Below are 15,030 nucleotides of genomic sequence, written 5' to 3' on the forward strand. Positions count from 1 at the left end.
TGAAATAGTCTACTAAGGGAACCAGTCTCTCGAGATTGGCCTCTGGTGTAATTTATTTTTATTTTTATTTAATTCTTTATTTGACAGGGACAATAGACAGTCCGAAAACTGCCCCAGAATTAGCTACAGAGCTAAATTTCATCTGCTGTCCCTGGGCAGGAGAATATAAAACAAATTATGTGACAAAACAAAATCAGTATAATACCATTTACAGTAAAATCCCTCCAAAATTTAACATAAAAAATATGATTTCTCACATAGAAACTACAAGCCAAATTTCTACAAAATATCCCCTATAAATAATGCAAAGCATCATCCTACAAACAAATCTAAACATTTTACATTTTTCAATTTCATTAACAACACGGAAATACTCAATGCTCACACACCTGACTCGTTTTTAACCATGATTTCAAATGTAACTTAAATTGTGCTAAAGTAGAACACTGTCTTATAGTAATTGGTAAATTATTCCAGTTATTAACAGCCCTTACAGAGAAAGCTGAACGACCAAAATCAGTAGCTCTAAAATTCACTGCACAATCACCTCTAGACGAAACTCTAGTTTGTCTTATATTTTCAGTACAAGAAAAAACTAATTCCTTTAAGGGTGAGGGTGCAAGATTGTTAACAATTTTGTACATTAGACAACAATTATAAAACGCAATAAAATTGTCAAAAGTAAAAAAATTATACTTCTCAATAATCAAACAATGATGAAACCTGCAAGGTTTCCTATCGAATACTTTTAGAGCACGTTTATACAAAATATATAAAGGTCTAAGAGCAGATTTTCCTGCTTGCGACCATGAAGTAATACAATAAGAGAAATGAGAAAAGATCAAAGAATTCAAGAAAACTCTTGAGGCTTCTATTGAAAGTTGACTCCGTATAAATTAAAAATTTATAAGTTGAGGTGACACTGCACAAACTATTTTTCAAACATGCTTTTCAAATGTCAAATGAGAATCTAAAATAACTCCAAGATACTTAAAATCTGGTACAATTTGTAATTTTTCACCATTAACTAATATAGCTGGTTGGACCTCCTTCTTCTTTTTAATTTTAAAATACATACATGCACTTTTACGAACATTTAATGTTAAGCAGCACTGAGTAAACCAATCTAAAATTTTTGCCATTGCAATAGATAATTTTTGTGCCACCTTTTCTTTAGTTTTGTCGTGTACATAAATCACAGTGTCATCTGCGTACATTTGAATATGCACATCAGGACAAACATCTGGAAGATCATTCAGATACAAACTAAAGAGTAATGGCCCTAGGGTTGACCCCTGAGGAACCCCTGTGGGACAATCTCGTAAAGAAGATATGTATTAATCCGGGTACACTGTTTCCTTGATGTAAGATAAGACTCAATCCATTTTATTGTATCTTCAGAAAAATTAAAATGTGATAATTTAGATAATAAAATATTGTGATTTAGTGTATCGAATGCCTTTTGTAAATCAAGGAACACAGCACCAACAACCCCACCCTTATCTAATTTTGACCGAATTTGCTCAATAAAATAACACAGCAGTTTCTGTCGAATGCTGTTTACGAATCCCAAATTGCATTGGACACAATAAATTATGTATATCTACGAAATTCACAATTTGATCAGTTACTACTTTTTCTACTATTTTAGACACTACTGATAGAATGGAAATCGACCTATAATTTACCACATTAGTTGGATCACCTGTCTTAAAAACTGGGGTAACTAACCCCGTTTTCCAACAACTTGGGAATGTAGTTTGTGTAACTGATAAATTCACGAAATGAGTAATTGGTGCTAAAAAGATATCACTATTATTTTTTTTTTAAATTACAGTCTAAACCATCTATATCTTTGGCATTAGAATTTTTTAAATCTTTTATAATATTCTGAATTATACTCTCTGTAACTGTTGTTACATTTCCAAAAAATGTGCAGTGAATGTGTGTCTACTTGCAGTTAGGAAATTACTAGCATTTTTCCTCTGCAAGTATGGCTTTAAGGATATTGGTCCAGCTTGTCTTTCTGGCTCATGTTGGAGACGCGGTCTTTGAGCGTGCGGAGGCCCCGAACCCAGCGCTCCGCTTCGTCCTGTGTGGAGCAGCACAGATCCAGGCTTTTCCTTCCTCCACGGAAGACCACAGTGAAGCAGTGGGTCTCTGGAACTAGATCTGCCATTCGTCGCAAACACTCCGACTGACAGCCCTCCCGCACACACTCCACCTCCGCCACACAGACTGACAGAAAGAACCCACACACACAAACGGGTGATTGGACCATCGCTACTAAAAATAATTGACATAATCTGTTACTTAAATGTGAATTGTGTAATCTATGCACAATTTGTGGCAACACAGAACTGCAAAAAAAGAAATAGTTTCAAACATCATTCTGGCCACTCAAACAAACATAATTTCAACATGAAACTTCTGCTTTAAACAAACCCTAATATTAAAGTGTCTCCATTATATATGTCAACTTATGAGCAAATGTCCAACATTTGGCAACCTCTGAAACACTGAAGCTATCAACCTGAATTAAACAATACAAAACTAAGACACACAAAAAAGAAAACATTAAAAGAAAACAAGCTAAAAACCGAAAAGAAAAAATGTGTACACAAAAACAAATTAAAAGAACATCTTGATAATTACTATATATTGTTCAAAAGACATCAAAAGATTTAAATGAATCTAAACTAACTGAATGAACACAAAACTAAAACATTAAAACTAAAACCTAAAATAAAATAAAAACTAAACTAAAAGCAACTTAAAGCACTAAATTAAACTAGCATAATTAAAAATATATATATATAAATAAAATTAAACAAAAATAAATAAACTAAAAGCAAATTTTAGCTGTATCATACCAAAGAACACTTCAAAGGAACTAAACTAAGCTAAGATAAACCACCTGAATAAACAAAAACAATATACTGTATATTTATCTTTTAAATTAAAAATAAAACAAAACTAAATTAAACAAAACTAAAACTAAACAAACTAAAAGCAAGTCGGTAACACTTTATAATAACGTCCAGTTATAAGTAATTTATAAGTGATTAGTTAATGATTAACTAATCGTTTACAAAACATTCATAAGCAATTAATAAGTGATATGCTAACAATTTGTGCATGTTTTGTTAATTCATTTAAAAGTCATTTACCAGTAATTAGCTAATGATGAACTAATCATTTACAAAACATGACTATGCATTCATAGATGATTAATAATTGATATGTTAATATTTTTATCTATGTTTTGTAGAATAAGTTTTGAATCATTTACAAGTGATTAGATGATGATGAACTAATCATTTACAAAACATAACTATACATTCACAAATGATTAAGTAATATGCTAACGATTTATAAATCTGTCATAAGTTATCTTTATAAATAGCATCATGAAATAATTAAACACATCCTTAACGGTTAATAGTTACTAGTTAATATATTATTAATCACTTATAAATCATTGAAATGTCAACATTGTACTATTATCTCAATAAACATTATAAATCATTTACAAAGCTTTCTGCATCCCCTAATCTAAAGTGTAAACTAATCATCAGTTATAAATGTTTTACAAACCTTCCAGGTTACAGGTTGTTTGTGAATATATATATATATATATATATATATATATATATATATTTACGCACACACGACTGGAAACCATAAAGTTTGTAAAACATTTACAATTACAACTAGTAACTATTAACCGTTAAGGATGTGTTTAATTATTTCATGATGCTATTTATAAAGATAACTTATGACAGATTTATAAATTGTTAGCATATTACTTAATCATTTGTGAATGTATAGTTATGTTTTGTAAATGATTAGTTCATCATTAGCTAATTACTTGTAAATGACTTTTAAATGAATTAACAAAACATACACAAATTGTTAGCATATCACTTATTAATTGCTTATGAATGTTTTGTAAACGATTAGTTAATCATTAACTAATCACTTATAAATGACTTATAACTGGACGTTATTATAAAGTGTTACCAGCAAGTCTTATCTGTGTCATTTAAAATAAGACTTCAAACCAGTTAAACTAAACTAAATAATAATTTAAACAAAATTAAAATGAACCAATCTAAATGCTTTCAATTGTGATGATAAACACGTAAATGAATGATAAACAAGCAACAAGGACACTTACAGGGAAAAAAAAACTATTTAAAGTCCATGTAAGAAGGAGGTCAAATGTGTCATCACAGTGACTATGTTTACATGGACATCAGTAATCTAATTATTTACCTTAATCTGAATAAAACAATATTATGATTAAGGTGTTTACATGAGTTGCTTTTTGAATAATCCTTTCATGTTCCTGTTTTACATGTTATAGTACTTTTTTATTAATTGTATATATTGAACAATTAACATTCAAAAGCATAACAAAATGTTACAAACATGGTGTTCACTTTTCCTGGAAGAAAAAAAAGGAAAAAAATTTAATAAAATAATAATAATAAAAAAACAACAACAAGGAGGGTATACATCAATAATCACAATAGAATAGAGGAGTTCAGTTCTTTGAGTGCGTTCATAGTTCTGATTGCTTTCCGATTTGAAAGACCTTGAAGAGTTTCAAAATAAATCCTCAAATCAACTTTGAAGTGGGAGATACTGGGCTTCCTTTCTGACCATTTACATTTGTGTATATAAAACTTACCTAATAATATTAGAATTTTTTGCATGAAAATGTGACTCTTTATCAAAATAAAATATAACATCTATTTTTCTTATATTAATTTTAGATCCACTCAACCAGGTAAATAAATATTCAACATCAATCCATAAAAATTGAACATGTCTCTACTGTTATGGTCTGGTGGTTGTAGCAATAAATCCGCACAACGAAGGAGTAAACAAAAGGAGTCTTCTTTATTTAACAGCATCAACATACTTATGACATTGGTTAACTTAAGATCGGACAAAACCATGTGGAGAACTCAGGACCTTTAAAGGGATTGGGACAAAGGCACAAACGAGATAATTAATCAAACACAGGTGATGGGGATGATAGATAATTAACTAGTGACTGGGAAAACCAAATATGGGCAAAACAGGGAACTAAACAGAAACCAAACCGTGACATCTACATCCGTTCCACAAAAAACACAACATTCAGAGAGATCAGGGGCCTGTACCATGAAGCCGGATTAGCTGGCTAGCCAGGTAAATTTCAGTTTAGTTTGCACCAATCCTGGGTTTTAGATACCATGAAGGTGGCTTGGCTTTTAGCTGAGTTCATTGCCATAGTAACTTACACTCCACGGCTAACCTGCTCTGGGGCAGGTTATGTTCTGAGTTAGAGATTGCAAACTGAAATTGGACCAATCAGATGTGAGCAAAGTGACACATGTATGACACAAAAAAAAGTCACTCCCCCAGTTTCTCTTTCTACAAATTAAAGGTCACTATGAAGTACCGTAAAAAAGATACAACAAAATTGTCTGGCTTCACTGATAATTACAATTTACGTATGATTTATATAATTATTATAAGATTTATATTATTATTACTCCATTACACACAAGCACCTTTAGTTTAACAATTATTATAAAGCATTCATTTTAAATAAATATTAATATATACAGATCATATGTAATATAAATAAGTGGTAGAATCAATAGATAATGCTTTAAAATGTGACCTTACATGTTTGAGTCTCTATCACTATATATTATCAACTATATAAACTAACTTCACAAGTTTAACTTGTGACTGCACTTATAGAGCAAGATAATTTCCTTTATTTGTCCTCTTTCATGGACAAGTACTTCAGTGGAAATGCGTTTAAATTCCTCATATTCTTTAATCTCTTAACCTTTAACAAAATAGTTCTGAATCTCGCTGGCTCTCGCGAGAAGTAAATCACACTTGCGCTGTGGTGTGATTGGCTGTTCGCCGCTGATGTCACACATTCATGTGCACGCGCTCCATTAACTCAGGATTAAGCCTGAGTTGACAGAGAAAGTTGATGATCAGCTTCATGGTACCGACAAAGCCAGATTGGAGTGGTTTGGATTTGTCAACTCAAAACTTATCCTATAACTCTGAATTTGTTCATCTACCATCATGGTACAGGCCCCAGCTCTGTATATCTTGAGAAACTGGTTAGTTGGATAAATTATATGTATAATTTAAAAAGTAAACTTCATTAACTTTATTTGTGACACAGAATTCGTTATTATACGTTCAAATCAATTTCCAGTTGATATTCTCAAAATGATTATTTCAGAAGTACTTACATTGAAATGTTGCAGGGCAATATATCAAACATCTAAAAAATGTATTATTACATTTTCTATCTTTGATATCAATACCGTTTAATAAGATCTCTTTTTTAAATGTTGATTGTTTAGATTCACTGAGGCCCTTTAAAAGCCTCACAAATCCTGCTGGAATTGCATCAATTACAATACAATATTCACGCAGAGGTATTGGAATACCAAATTTCTATAAAAATTCAGTATATGTAAGTAAATATCCTTCATCATTTATCAACTGTGAGACCATTAGAATATAATTTTTAACCCAATTAGTATAGCAAATTGATTTGTTCTTATATTTAACATATTTATTATTCCAAATTATATGTCTATTGGGAGAAAAATTATGCTTGTATATAAGAATCCAATATAAAAGAGCCTGTCTATGAAAATTTGATAACTTAATGGGGAGTTTGTTGACCTCAAAGTCAGACACACTTCAAAAGAAACTCTATGCCTCCAACTTTTTCAAAAATAAGATTTGGAATTATATACCATATCTCATCTTTAACATGTTATAGTACATAGATTGATTAATGGCACACGTCATTACGTCACCACGCGACGCCATCCAACGTCCAAACCAAAATTTCACGCATTTATTTTTTCACGCAAAATTTCACGTCTACATATAGTTTGTCTTCGTGATGATGCCATATACAGTTTTGGGTGTTTCATTGTTAATCTTATGAAAGCTTCAAGTGCAGTTAATTATTTGTACGTGCATACAGATGACGGCGGTGTTGAAGCTCTTTTATTTGCCATCAAATGGTTGACCACTGCCATGTGTGTATCCTGTCGCAAAATGCGGCGAAAAGTCCTACATGATGGTAATAGTTTGATTAAGGTGTTTATATGTCTGTATTGCACTTCAATAATGCGACTAAAATTGGAATACTCCACATGTCATAATTCGATTTGTGTTTACTTCGATTATGACTTTAACCGGATTAAGGTAATCAGAAATCTCTGTTTACATGGTAGACTCTTAATCAGAGTATTGACTTAATCGTATTAAAATTGGAGTATTGATGTCCATGTAAACGTAGTCAGTCTGTGATGACAGACGTGTGTGAGAATTAATTTGGCTCTTGTAATTTATGACCTGTGCAACAAAGTGCCAAAAATTTTCACAATGTACTCCTAAAACACACACACGCACACCCATATAAACCCACTTGATTGCCAAGCAGAGGCTTTGGACAGCCAACCGTTTAACCAATTACGGTTAATTATGGTTACAATTAATTTTATTGCTATAGACATGCAGAGACTGCAGGGCAACACAAACACATGCTCTTTTAAATGGCAAAGACTCTCTGCCCACTTCCAAACACTGACAAACATGCATTCATAATTCTTGTGTATATGGAGAAGAAGCGTGTTAATTTTAACAGTGTGCATGTGCAGAGACATGTGCAGTGAATGGGCGTTTCTTACGCCACTGGCATTCCTCACTAATGCCCGCTGTATAGAGTCACAGGAGCATGAACTCTCCAGAGATCCAGCCCTGCATGAGGAGCTCCTTCTGCCAGCAAAATGACACCTGCACAGACTCATCTCCTACACAGACCGGCATCATTTAGTGCAGGCTATTTGACCTCATGCCATAACCATGTGTCTTCTAACTTTATCTACCTTAATAAATAGCCAAAATAACAAAGGGATGAAGTGGTGCATTATGTAAACGTCACACGCACAAACACTTATGACTATGTTTATTCCCTCAAGTGTGTGGCAGTCCGTGAGCTGTGAGGGGCATGCTGGGATTGGACAGGAGCAGCTGAGCCTGCATTCCTGAAGCCAGTGTGACGCAACACAAGACAGAAACAGAGAGAGGCCATCTCATCAACTGCAGCTGAGTCGAATCTTTTTCGTTTGAATAAAGATTTACTACCACGTGAACACACATACTAGTAAATGTATATGACTTTCAAATCACTTATCTAACAATATTCCCCTAAATATTGTCCCAGCTAGTCTAACAGAGAGTGTACCGAACAAACAGTTTCATATGTTTCGTTTTCTTTGCGCACAAAAAGTATTCTCGTAGTCTCATAAAATTACGGTTGAACCACTGATGTAACATGGACTATTTTAATGATGTCCTTACTACCTTTCTGGGCCTTAAAAGTGTCCGTTTTTTTGCTGTCTATGGAGGGTCAGAAGCTATTGGATTTAATCAAAAATGTCTTAATTTGTGTTCAATGAAGATGAACAAATGTCTTATGGTTTTGGAACAACATGAGGGTGAGTAATTACTGACAGAACTATCCCTTTAACAGTCAACACGACCACCCTCTCTTTCAACATGAAAATAGAAAAGTTCATTAGACAAAACCTTGTGAAGAATGCTATCTTTACTGAACTTTATCCCAACTATACCAAACTGCATTTTGTTTCTGTGTGATTCATATGAAACAAAAAAATGATCCATTGTAGAGATGTAGGGAGGTAAACTCAAAATGTAGAAACAAAAAATCTTGTTAAAAAGCCCTCAGCTGAGAGCACTTACTGAACTGACCCTTGCTCATCTTGCCACATAATTTATAAACTCACAATTTTTGGATGTAGTTCAGTCACAGATGATATACTCACAGGTCTGCTGTCTTTTGCCTTTGCGGGAGGTTTTGTTGGACTCACACCACACCGTCACACAGTCCTCCAGAAGCTTCAGGCTCCTGTCCTTCCGCCAACGCTGAGATCGAACCTTCATCATCTTTGACCCCTGCAGCATCAGCCGCACATCTTCATCGTCCAGCACACCTATGACACACACATGCATCATTTTAAAATATGAGCACCTCCTGTTCTTTCTAAATGTTTTCCAGTCTGTCCAACACACCTGCTGCATCCTGTAAATCTGAAGCGTCAAGTCTCTAAGAGGTACACATGCTATAATTCACTCATAATGTGCCGTCCCAAGGTTGTTCTCACATTCACAAAGTTATATGTGCCAGAGACTAACACTTCCCGGCACTGAGTCATAAACAGTTTTAATATTTCATCCAAAGCACGGACCAAAATCAACCCATTACTCAGGCATCTTCCAAAATAAATATATAAGTGCACACGAGGCATGAGAGCACTGGAAGGTCAGAAGCTACAGTCACAAACATGAGGGATGATGTCATCCCACAGTGATGTAAGACACCAATATCTGTGTGGCCACGTCAGCAGCAATGACTGCACGTATAACAGGATACCGAATAACAACAATAGGAAAATAATTTCTTCTATGTTTTTGTCATTTTTTCATTCTTAATCATCAACATATGTTTGTTTCCCAGATTAAAGTGGCTTGCTCAAGCTTGAAAAAAGACTATTCACTGAGAGCAAAGATTGCAAAATTGCCAGTAGCGCACACTGAGCCCTTTATAGACTTTTCACAGCTAAGTTAAGCCTGGCTGTGCAGTGCGGTGCTGTTTTACAATAGGCTGAGGTGAAAAAGAAAAAAAAACAGGATGAGGGAGGAATGAATTGCGCTTGTTGAAAGTGTTGCTTTCTTAGAAACACTATTTTGTTTTAGCGCAAATTCATGCAAATCAGGTCAAATCTTGCTAACTTCAGTTAGCAACCTAACAGATTATCCTGCTAACTTAGTATAGTATAGTGTAAAGCTCCTTTGATTAGCTTGAACAAGATATGGATTACTACCATCATGACCAATAGGAAATGCACACAAATGTACGCTAACAAATGTATGCTATATATTTGGAATATTTTAATAATAAAATATGTTTATTTTGCTCACTAAGGCTGCATTAATTTGATGAAGAATATTAAAATGTTAATACATGAAATATTACAATTTATAATAACTATTTAAAATAACTAAATATTTTCAAATGCAATTTATTTATGATGAAATAATTATGAATTGCTGCTCATAAAACAATGTTGAAAAAAGTTCTGCTGCTTAATATTTTTGTGGAATTGTTTTTAGCATTCTTTGATGGATAGAAATTTTAAACTTAATTTGAATTTTAAAAATAAATATTTTATAACATTACTTTTAATCTGTTTGATGTGTCCTTGCTGAATAGAAATATTATTATTATTTTTTAAATAAAAACCTTACTGACCCTAGACTTTCGAATGGTAGTGTACCTGTCTTTTTAATTTAGGCTAAATATTTGCTTAAACCATAATAATTCAGCAAATAGCACTAAGTTATATGAATAAGCCACAATCTGCAGCCATGATTTAATTTAAATAAAGTTCAGCGCTGCTTTAGTGCATTTAGCACTTGATTTAACTGGATTGCAGGCAAAAAAGAAAAAAACAAAAAAGAAGTTTTGCATTGAAATACCGTATGGAAATGTGGTCTAACCATTTAGTGAATTCACCCCAATTCTCTGCTAGGGCTTTAATTCGACTCAAAAGGACCTGAAAAAAAGATAGAGGTCATGCTCACAGTGAAACAGCTGCTCTGCATTCTTTCACAGCATGGAGATTTTCTCCAGTCAGCACTACTTCAAAACCTCTTCTCTTCATCAGCTCTCTGAAATATCATAAAACATTGCTTTCTTTTTATTCATTTATTTTTAATACTTTTCATGTGACTTCAGAATAAAATAACTACATTATAGAGAAAAAGTGGAGTGACAATAATGGGCCTAGAATTAAATAATACAAAAAAGTTGGCAATCAACAAAAGAGAAATGAGAAGAGAGAGGCAGCAAAAACTCCCTCAACTCTTCCTGCTGAACAGCCAAGAGTGTTTGCAGCAAAGAGACCCTCACCACAGCAACCAGAATGTAAAGACCCTGATAAAGTGTCTCTGACAAGCGTGTGTAAGTGAAAGAGAGCATAGACGTCAGGGGGAAAAGCGGACAGAGGGAGGGAGAGAGAGTTTTTGGTATTTTGCCAGAGTACAGAGACAAAGCTACTGGAAACATGGCAATGAAATGCTACCACAAACTAAACTAAACTAAATCATGTACAATGAAGAAGACTGAGAAATATATGATTTGAGGTAAAAAGAAGCACTCAGTATTTTTCCTTCATTCTCAAAACTACAAATTACTGGTACTTTGATAAATATGCCCACCCACATAAGAAGACTCCAATGCAAGTCTTCAGTAATGCTGTTATTGTTAATTAAAACTATTTACAAATGTTAATTCACTTAAGCTCAACTGAAATATAAATATTAGATGAAAAAACTTAAACTGAGACAAAATAAGACAAAACATTTGACATGGAATTGGTTGCCTCGTGGTGGCCGTCATGTGGAAATCACATGACCAGCTGAATTTCACTCACTTCTCAACATAATTAAAACATTGCTGAGTGCTCCTCTAAGGGAACCTGAAATTACTGAAACCATGCAAGCTGAAAAAATGGCTCATGGCTGTGATGTCATAAATATGAATCTTCAAGAAACAAAAAGCCTCTGAAAGCTTCTTTCTTAAGAATTTCGAGCATTTTGTTCTGTGAAAATGTCTGGTATAAACTTTTAAGCGCTGCGCAAACTAGATGTAACAGTAGCCTGCAACACCTAACCGTAGTCACTTACTTTGAAATCATAATGAAACAGTACTGAAAACAGGACATTTCATTTTACGGTAAAGTAAGAGGTTCATTTTACGGTAAAGTAAGAGGGAGAATAACTGGTCATGCAAAATGAAAATTACCACTCCTAGAGTTACCAACAGTTCACCTGAGGTGCATATTGCCCATAGTGAGCATATCTATATTTAGAATAAATGTGGGCACCATTGCACGGATGACTTGTTCTCTCTCATTACTTTGTCATTTAGCAGAAGCACAAGAACAGTAAACCAACTAGAGCAACCTGCAAGCAATTTAGCTTAGCAAAAAAACAACAACTCTAGATTATTCCCACTGGAGTGCTGTATTTTGAAGTACTGACAAAGTAACATTAAATCACACCAATGAAGAGCACCAACTTGCACAGCCTCTTCATACAAGCCACCTAACATCATTTTACAAGAGCAATAAATGTGAGTAATACACTTATAGCACATCTATTGACGGCAGTAGCCATGGCAGAGATAAACCAGCAGCACTACAGTAGTCATGGAACAAGACTTGATAAAAATAATTAATTCTGCATAGGTTGTCATGGAAAATAATACACATGAGCACAACATTAATAGAGATAATTAAACTGAAGCAGGGTTATCGCCCACTTGCAATAGTTTAAGCTAAACTTTCTCATGCAACTGCAGTCACAGTGCTTATGGGAAGAAGCCAGGGAATGTAGACAAGTCCTCAGAGGATCTTGCACTCAATAGAGCAACAACATTCAACTCATTCATGATCAAATGCAGAAGAAACCCAGCTAAAACAGGCAGAGGTGAGATAAACATATAAAGAAAGACCAATATAAGCGCTGCAATAACAGACTGGTACTGCGAAACAATGACATCTTGGAAATCAGCCATTGTTCTTGAAGAATGCTGTATATTATTTGTTGTGTATATACAGGCATAATGACGTCCATTTAACATATTTTCAAATACTTGTATCTTTCCACCTTCTTACATGCGGTTCATTTCAAAAGCCTAAAGTTATTTTGGTTTGATTTGAGAACTAGGCTGATATTAACATGACGTGTTGGTTTCAGATATCAGCTTGCTCCATGCTAAGATATCACACCATTGCAAAATAAATAAAAGAAATGTTGATGTTAAAAGGAAAACATGTAGAATGGTTTTTACGTGGACAGCACAAGCAAGGGTCATAGGTGTAGGTGGTGGTGATCTCAGATGGAGTCATGCTGCTGAAGGGCGGAGATGAGAGGTAAACATGAGTGGGAAAATAATAATGGTGCGAGAACAGTCCATGGTTATGAGTTTGGCAGTGTGGTTATATGCGGGTTATGCTAATCACGAAAAAATAATATGTCAACCCATCCCAGACATTGTAGCAGCATCCAGCTTAGGGGGCTGTTCACACAGAATTTGTTCTTGTGTCCAAAACATCTTGAAAAGGTTGTTGAAAAGGAAAGCAGGGAACAGGAAAACAACTTTAAAGAATACATTTTAACTTGCCTTAACTTTATCTTGATCAAAGGGCCACTGGAGGCAAAAAAAAAATAAAAAAAAAATCACACAATTCTGCATCTAAATCACTTCCAAAACAACAACAACAGCAACTTCTCCCTGCTCTGTTTCAGCTCACATATCAGAGTAATACAAACAGTGAAATGTCACATCACTGTCAAGCACTCTTGGACCAACCAATTAAACCAGCTCTAACTGTTGTATATCTAATTATAATTATTCAAACATTACAAAGCCAGGTCCAAATGCTAAAATAATGTGCATTAGCATATTCTTCACCAAAAGCAGGTCAAAAATGACACCTAAACAATAAAGGGTTAATAAAACACAGAGGAACTCAAGGGGTTATTATACTAGATATCTCAAAACATCCATATGTTACGCAAAATTAGCATTTGTCAAAGATTAAAGGTCTTTATTGATTTAGTGTGGATGACTGAATCTGCTCATTTGACTCATTTGAACTTCTAGGGTTGAAAACAAGTTAGTGGCTGAGATTAAGTTTACTTTCTGTGAAAGTAAAGAAAGCATGCATACTTAAAGTAACATTCAGGGTATATATTAGACATTTCTGTCCTTATATGTAGCCTATTGATCTCACCAAGCCTCCGTAGCGGATCGTGGGTTTTCGACTCGAGTGCTTTGGGTTCAGTCTGAACTGTCTCTGCTTTCTTCTTCCTCCCCAGCATGCTGAATATCCCTTCGGCTCCAGGCAGAACTTCTTATAACCGTCTTGAGGTAAATGTCAATAATCAATAGACACAAAGTCTCCAGAAGAGAGCGTTTAAATGTCTGGGTCAGCGCGTGTGAATCGCAGCGCTGCTGTCTGTCGCCTGAAAGCGCAGCGCGTAACTGGGGTCATTCACTCACACTCGCGACGCGTTTACTGTGCCACAGCCTCTGCTTCACGGCAAACTATCTGAATTGAGAAGTCAGTGGTGTAATTAGTTTGTTACTTTTATTTTTAGCCTATATATTTGAACTCGTCTGCCTAGCTGATGAACAGGTGTGACAAAAATAGCCTTTGGATATAAACTTGTTTCAAACCAAAGAAAGGAAGCTGTCTGAATGCAGACCATGAACTTTCCCTGGACTCCACCTATTGGGTTTATTCATAGTAGCAAATGTTTTAAAACATGATTTGTGCTGCTGTGCGTGGGATTTCTCTCACATATCACTGTAAATGCTGCCATCTGCTGATGTACTAATGAAATGACGTGGAATAAATAAATGAATTTAAATTATATCAAATCAAACAATAAAATAAAATAAAAAATATTACATTTAAATATGTGACCCTGGAACACAAAGCCAGTCTTAAGTCGCTGGGGTATATTTGTAGCAATAGCCAACAATACACTACATAGGTCAACATTTTCGATTTTTCTTTTATGCCAAAAATCATTGGATATTAAGTTAAGATCGTGCTCCATGAAGATATTTAGTAAATTTCTTACCGTAAATATATCAAAACTTCACTTTTGATTAGTAATATGCATTACTAAGAACTTCATTTGGACAACTTTAAAGGCGATTTTCTCAATATTTCCAGATTTTCAAATAGTTGTATCTCGGCCAAATATTGTCCTAATCCTAACAATTTTCAGAAACACAGAACAAGATGTAATACATCCCTTAAGTGTGAACGCATACCAAGAGAATGTGCTTGACTTTAACATTATACTTGACACAGCAGA

At 34.3% G+C, this 15,030-nt stretch overlaps 1 protein-coding gene across 1 annotated transcript in view; it reads right to left on the reverse strand.

Moving 5' to 3' along the window:
- Positions 1-14,187, reverse strand: part of plcd3a (phospholipase C, delta 3a) — a 30,103-nt gene extending 15,916 nt beyond the window's left edge. The window contains exons 1-3 of the mRNA XM_079391474.1: positions 13,935-14,187; positions 8,898-9,065; positions 2,010-2,238 (exon numbers count right to left, since the gene is read on the reverse strand). Coding sequence (XP_079247600.1) covers positions 2,010-2,238; positions 8,898-9,065; positions 13,935-14,022 — 485 coding nt within the window. The 5' untranslated portion in view covers positions 14,023-14,187. The remainder of the gene's footprint in view (positions 1-2,009; positions 2,239-8,897; positions 9,066-13,934) is intronic.
- Between the last annotated feature and the right edge of the window lie 843 nt (positions 14,188-15,030).

Source organism: Barbus barbus, assembly GCF_936440315.1.
Source record: "Barbus barbus genome assembly, chromosome: 3".
NCBI classification, from domain to species: Eukaryota; Metazoa; Chordata; class Actinopteri; order Cypriniformes; family Cyprinidae; genus Barbus; species Barbus barbus.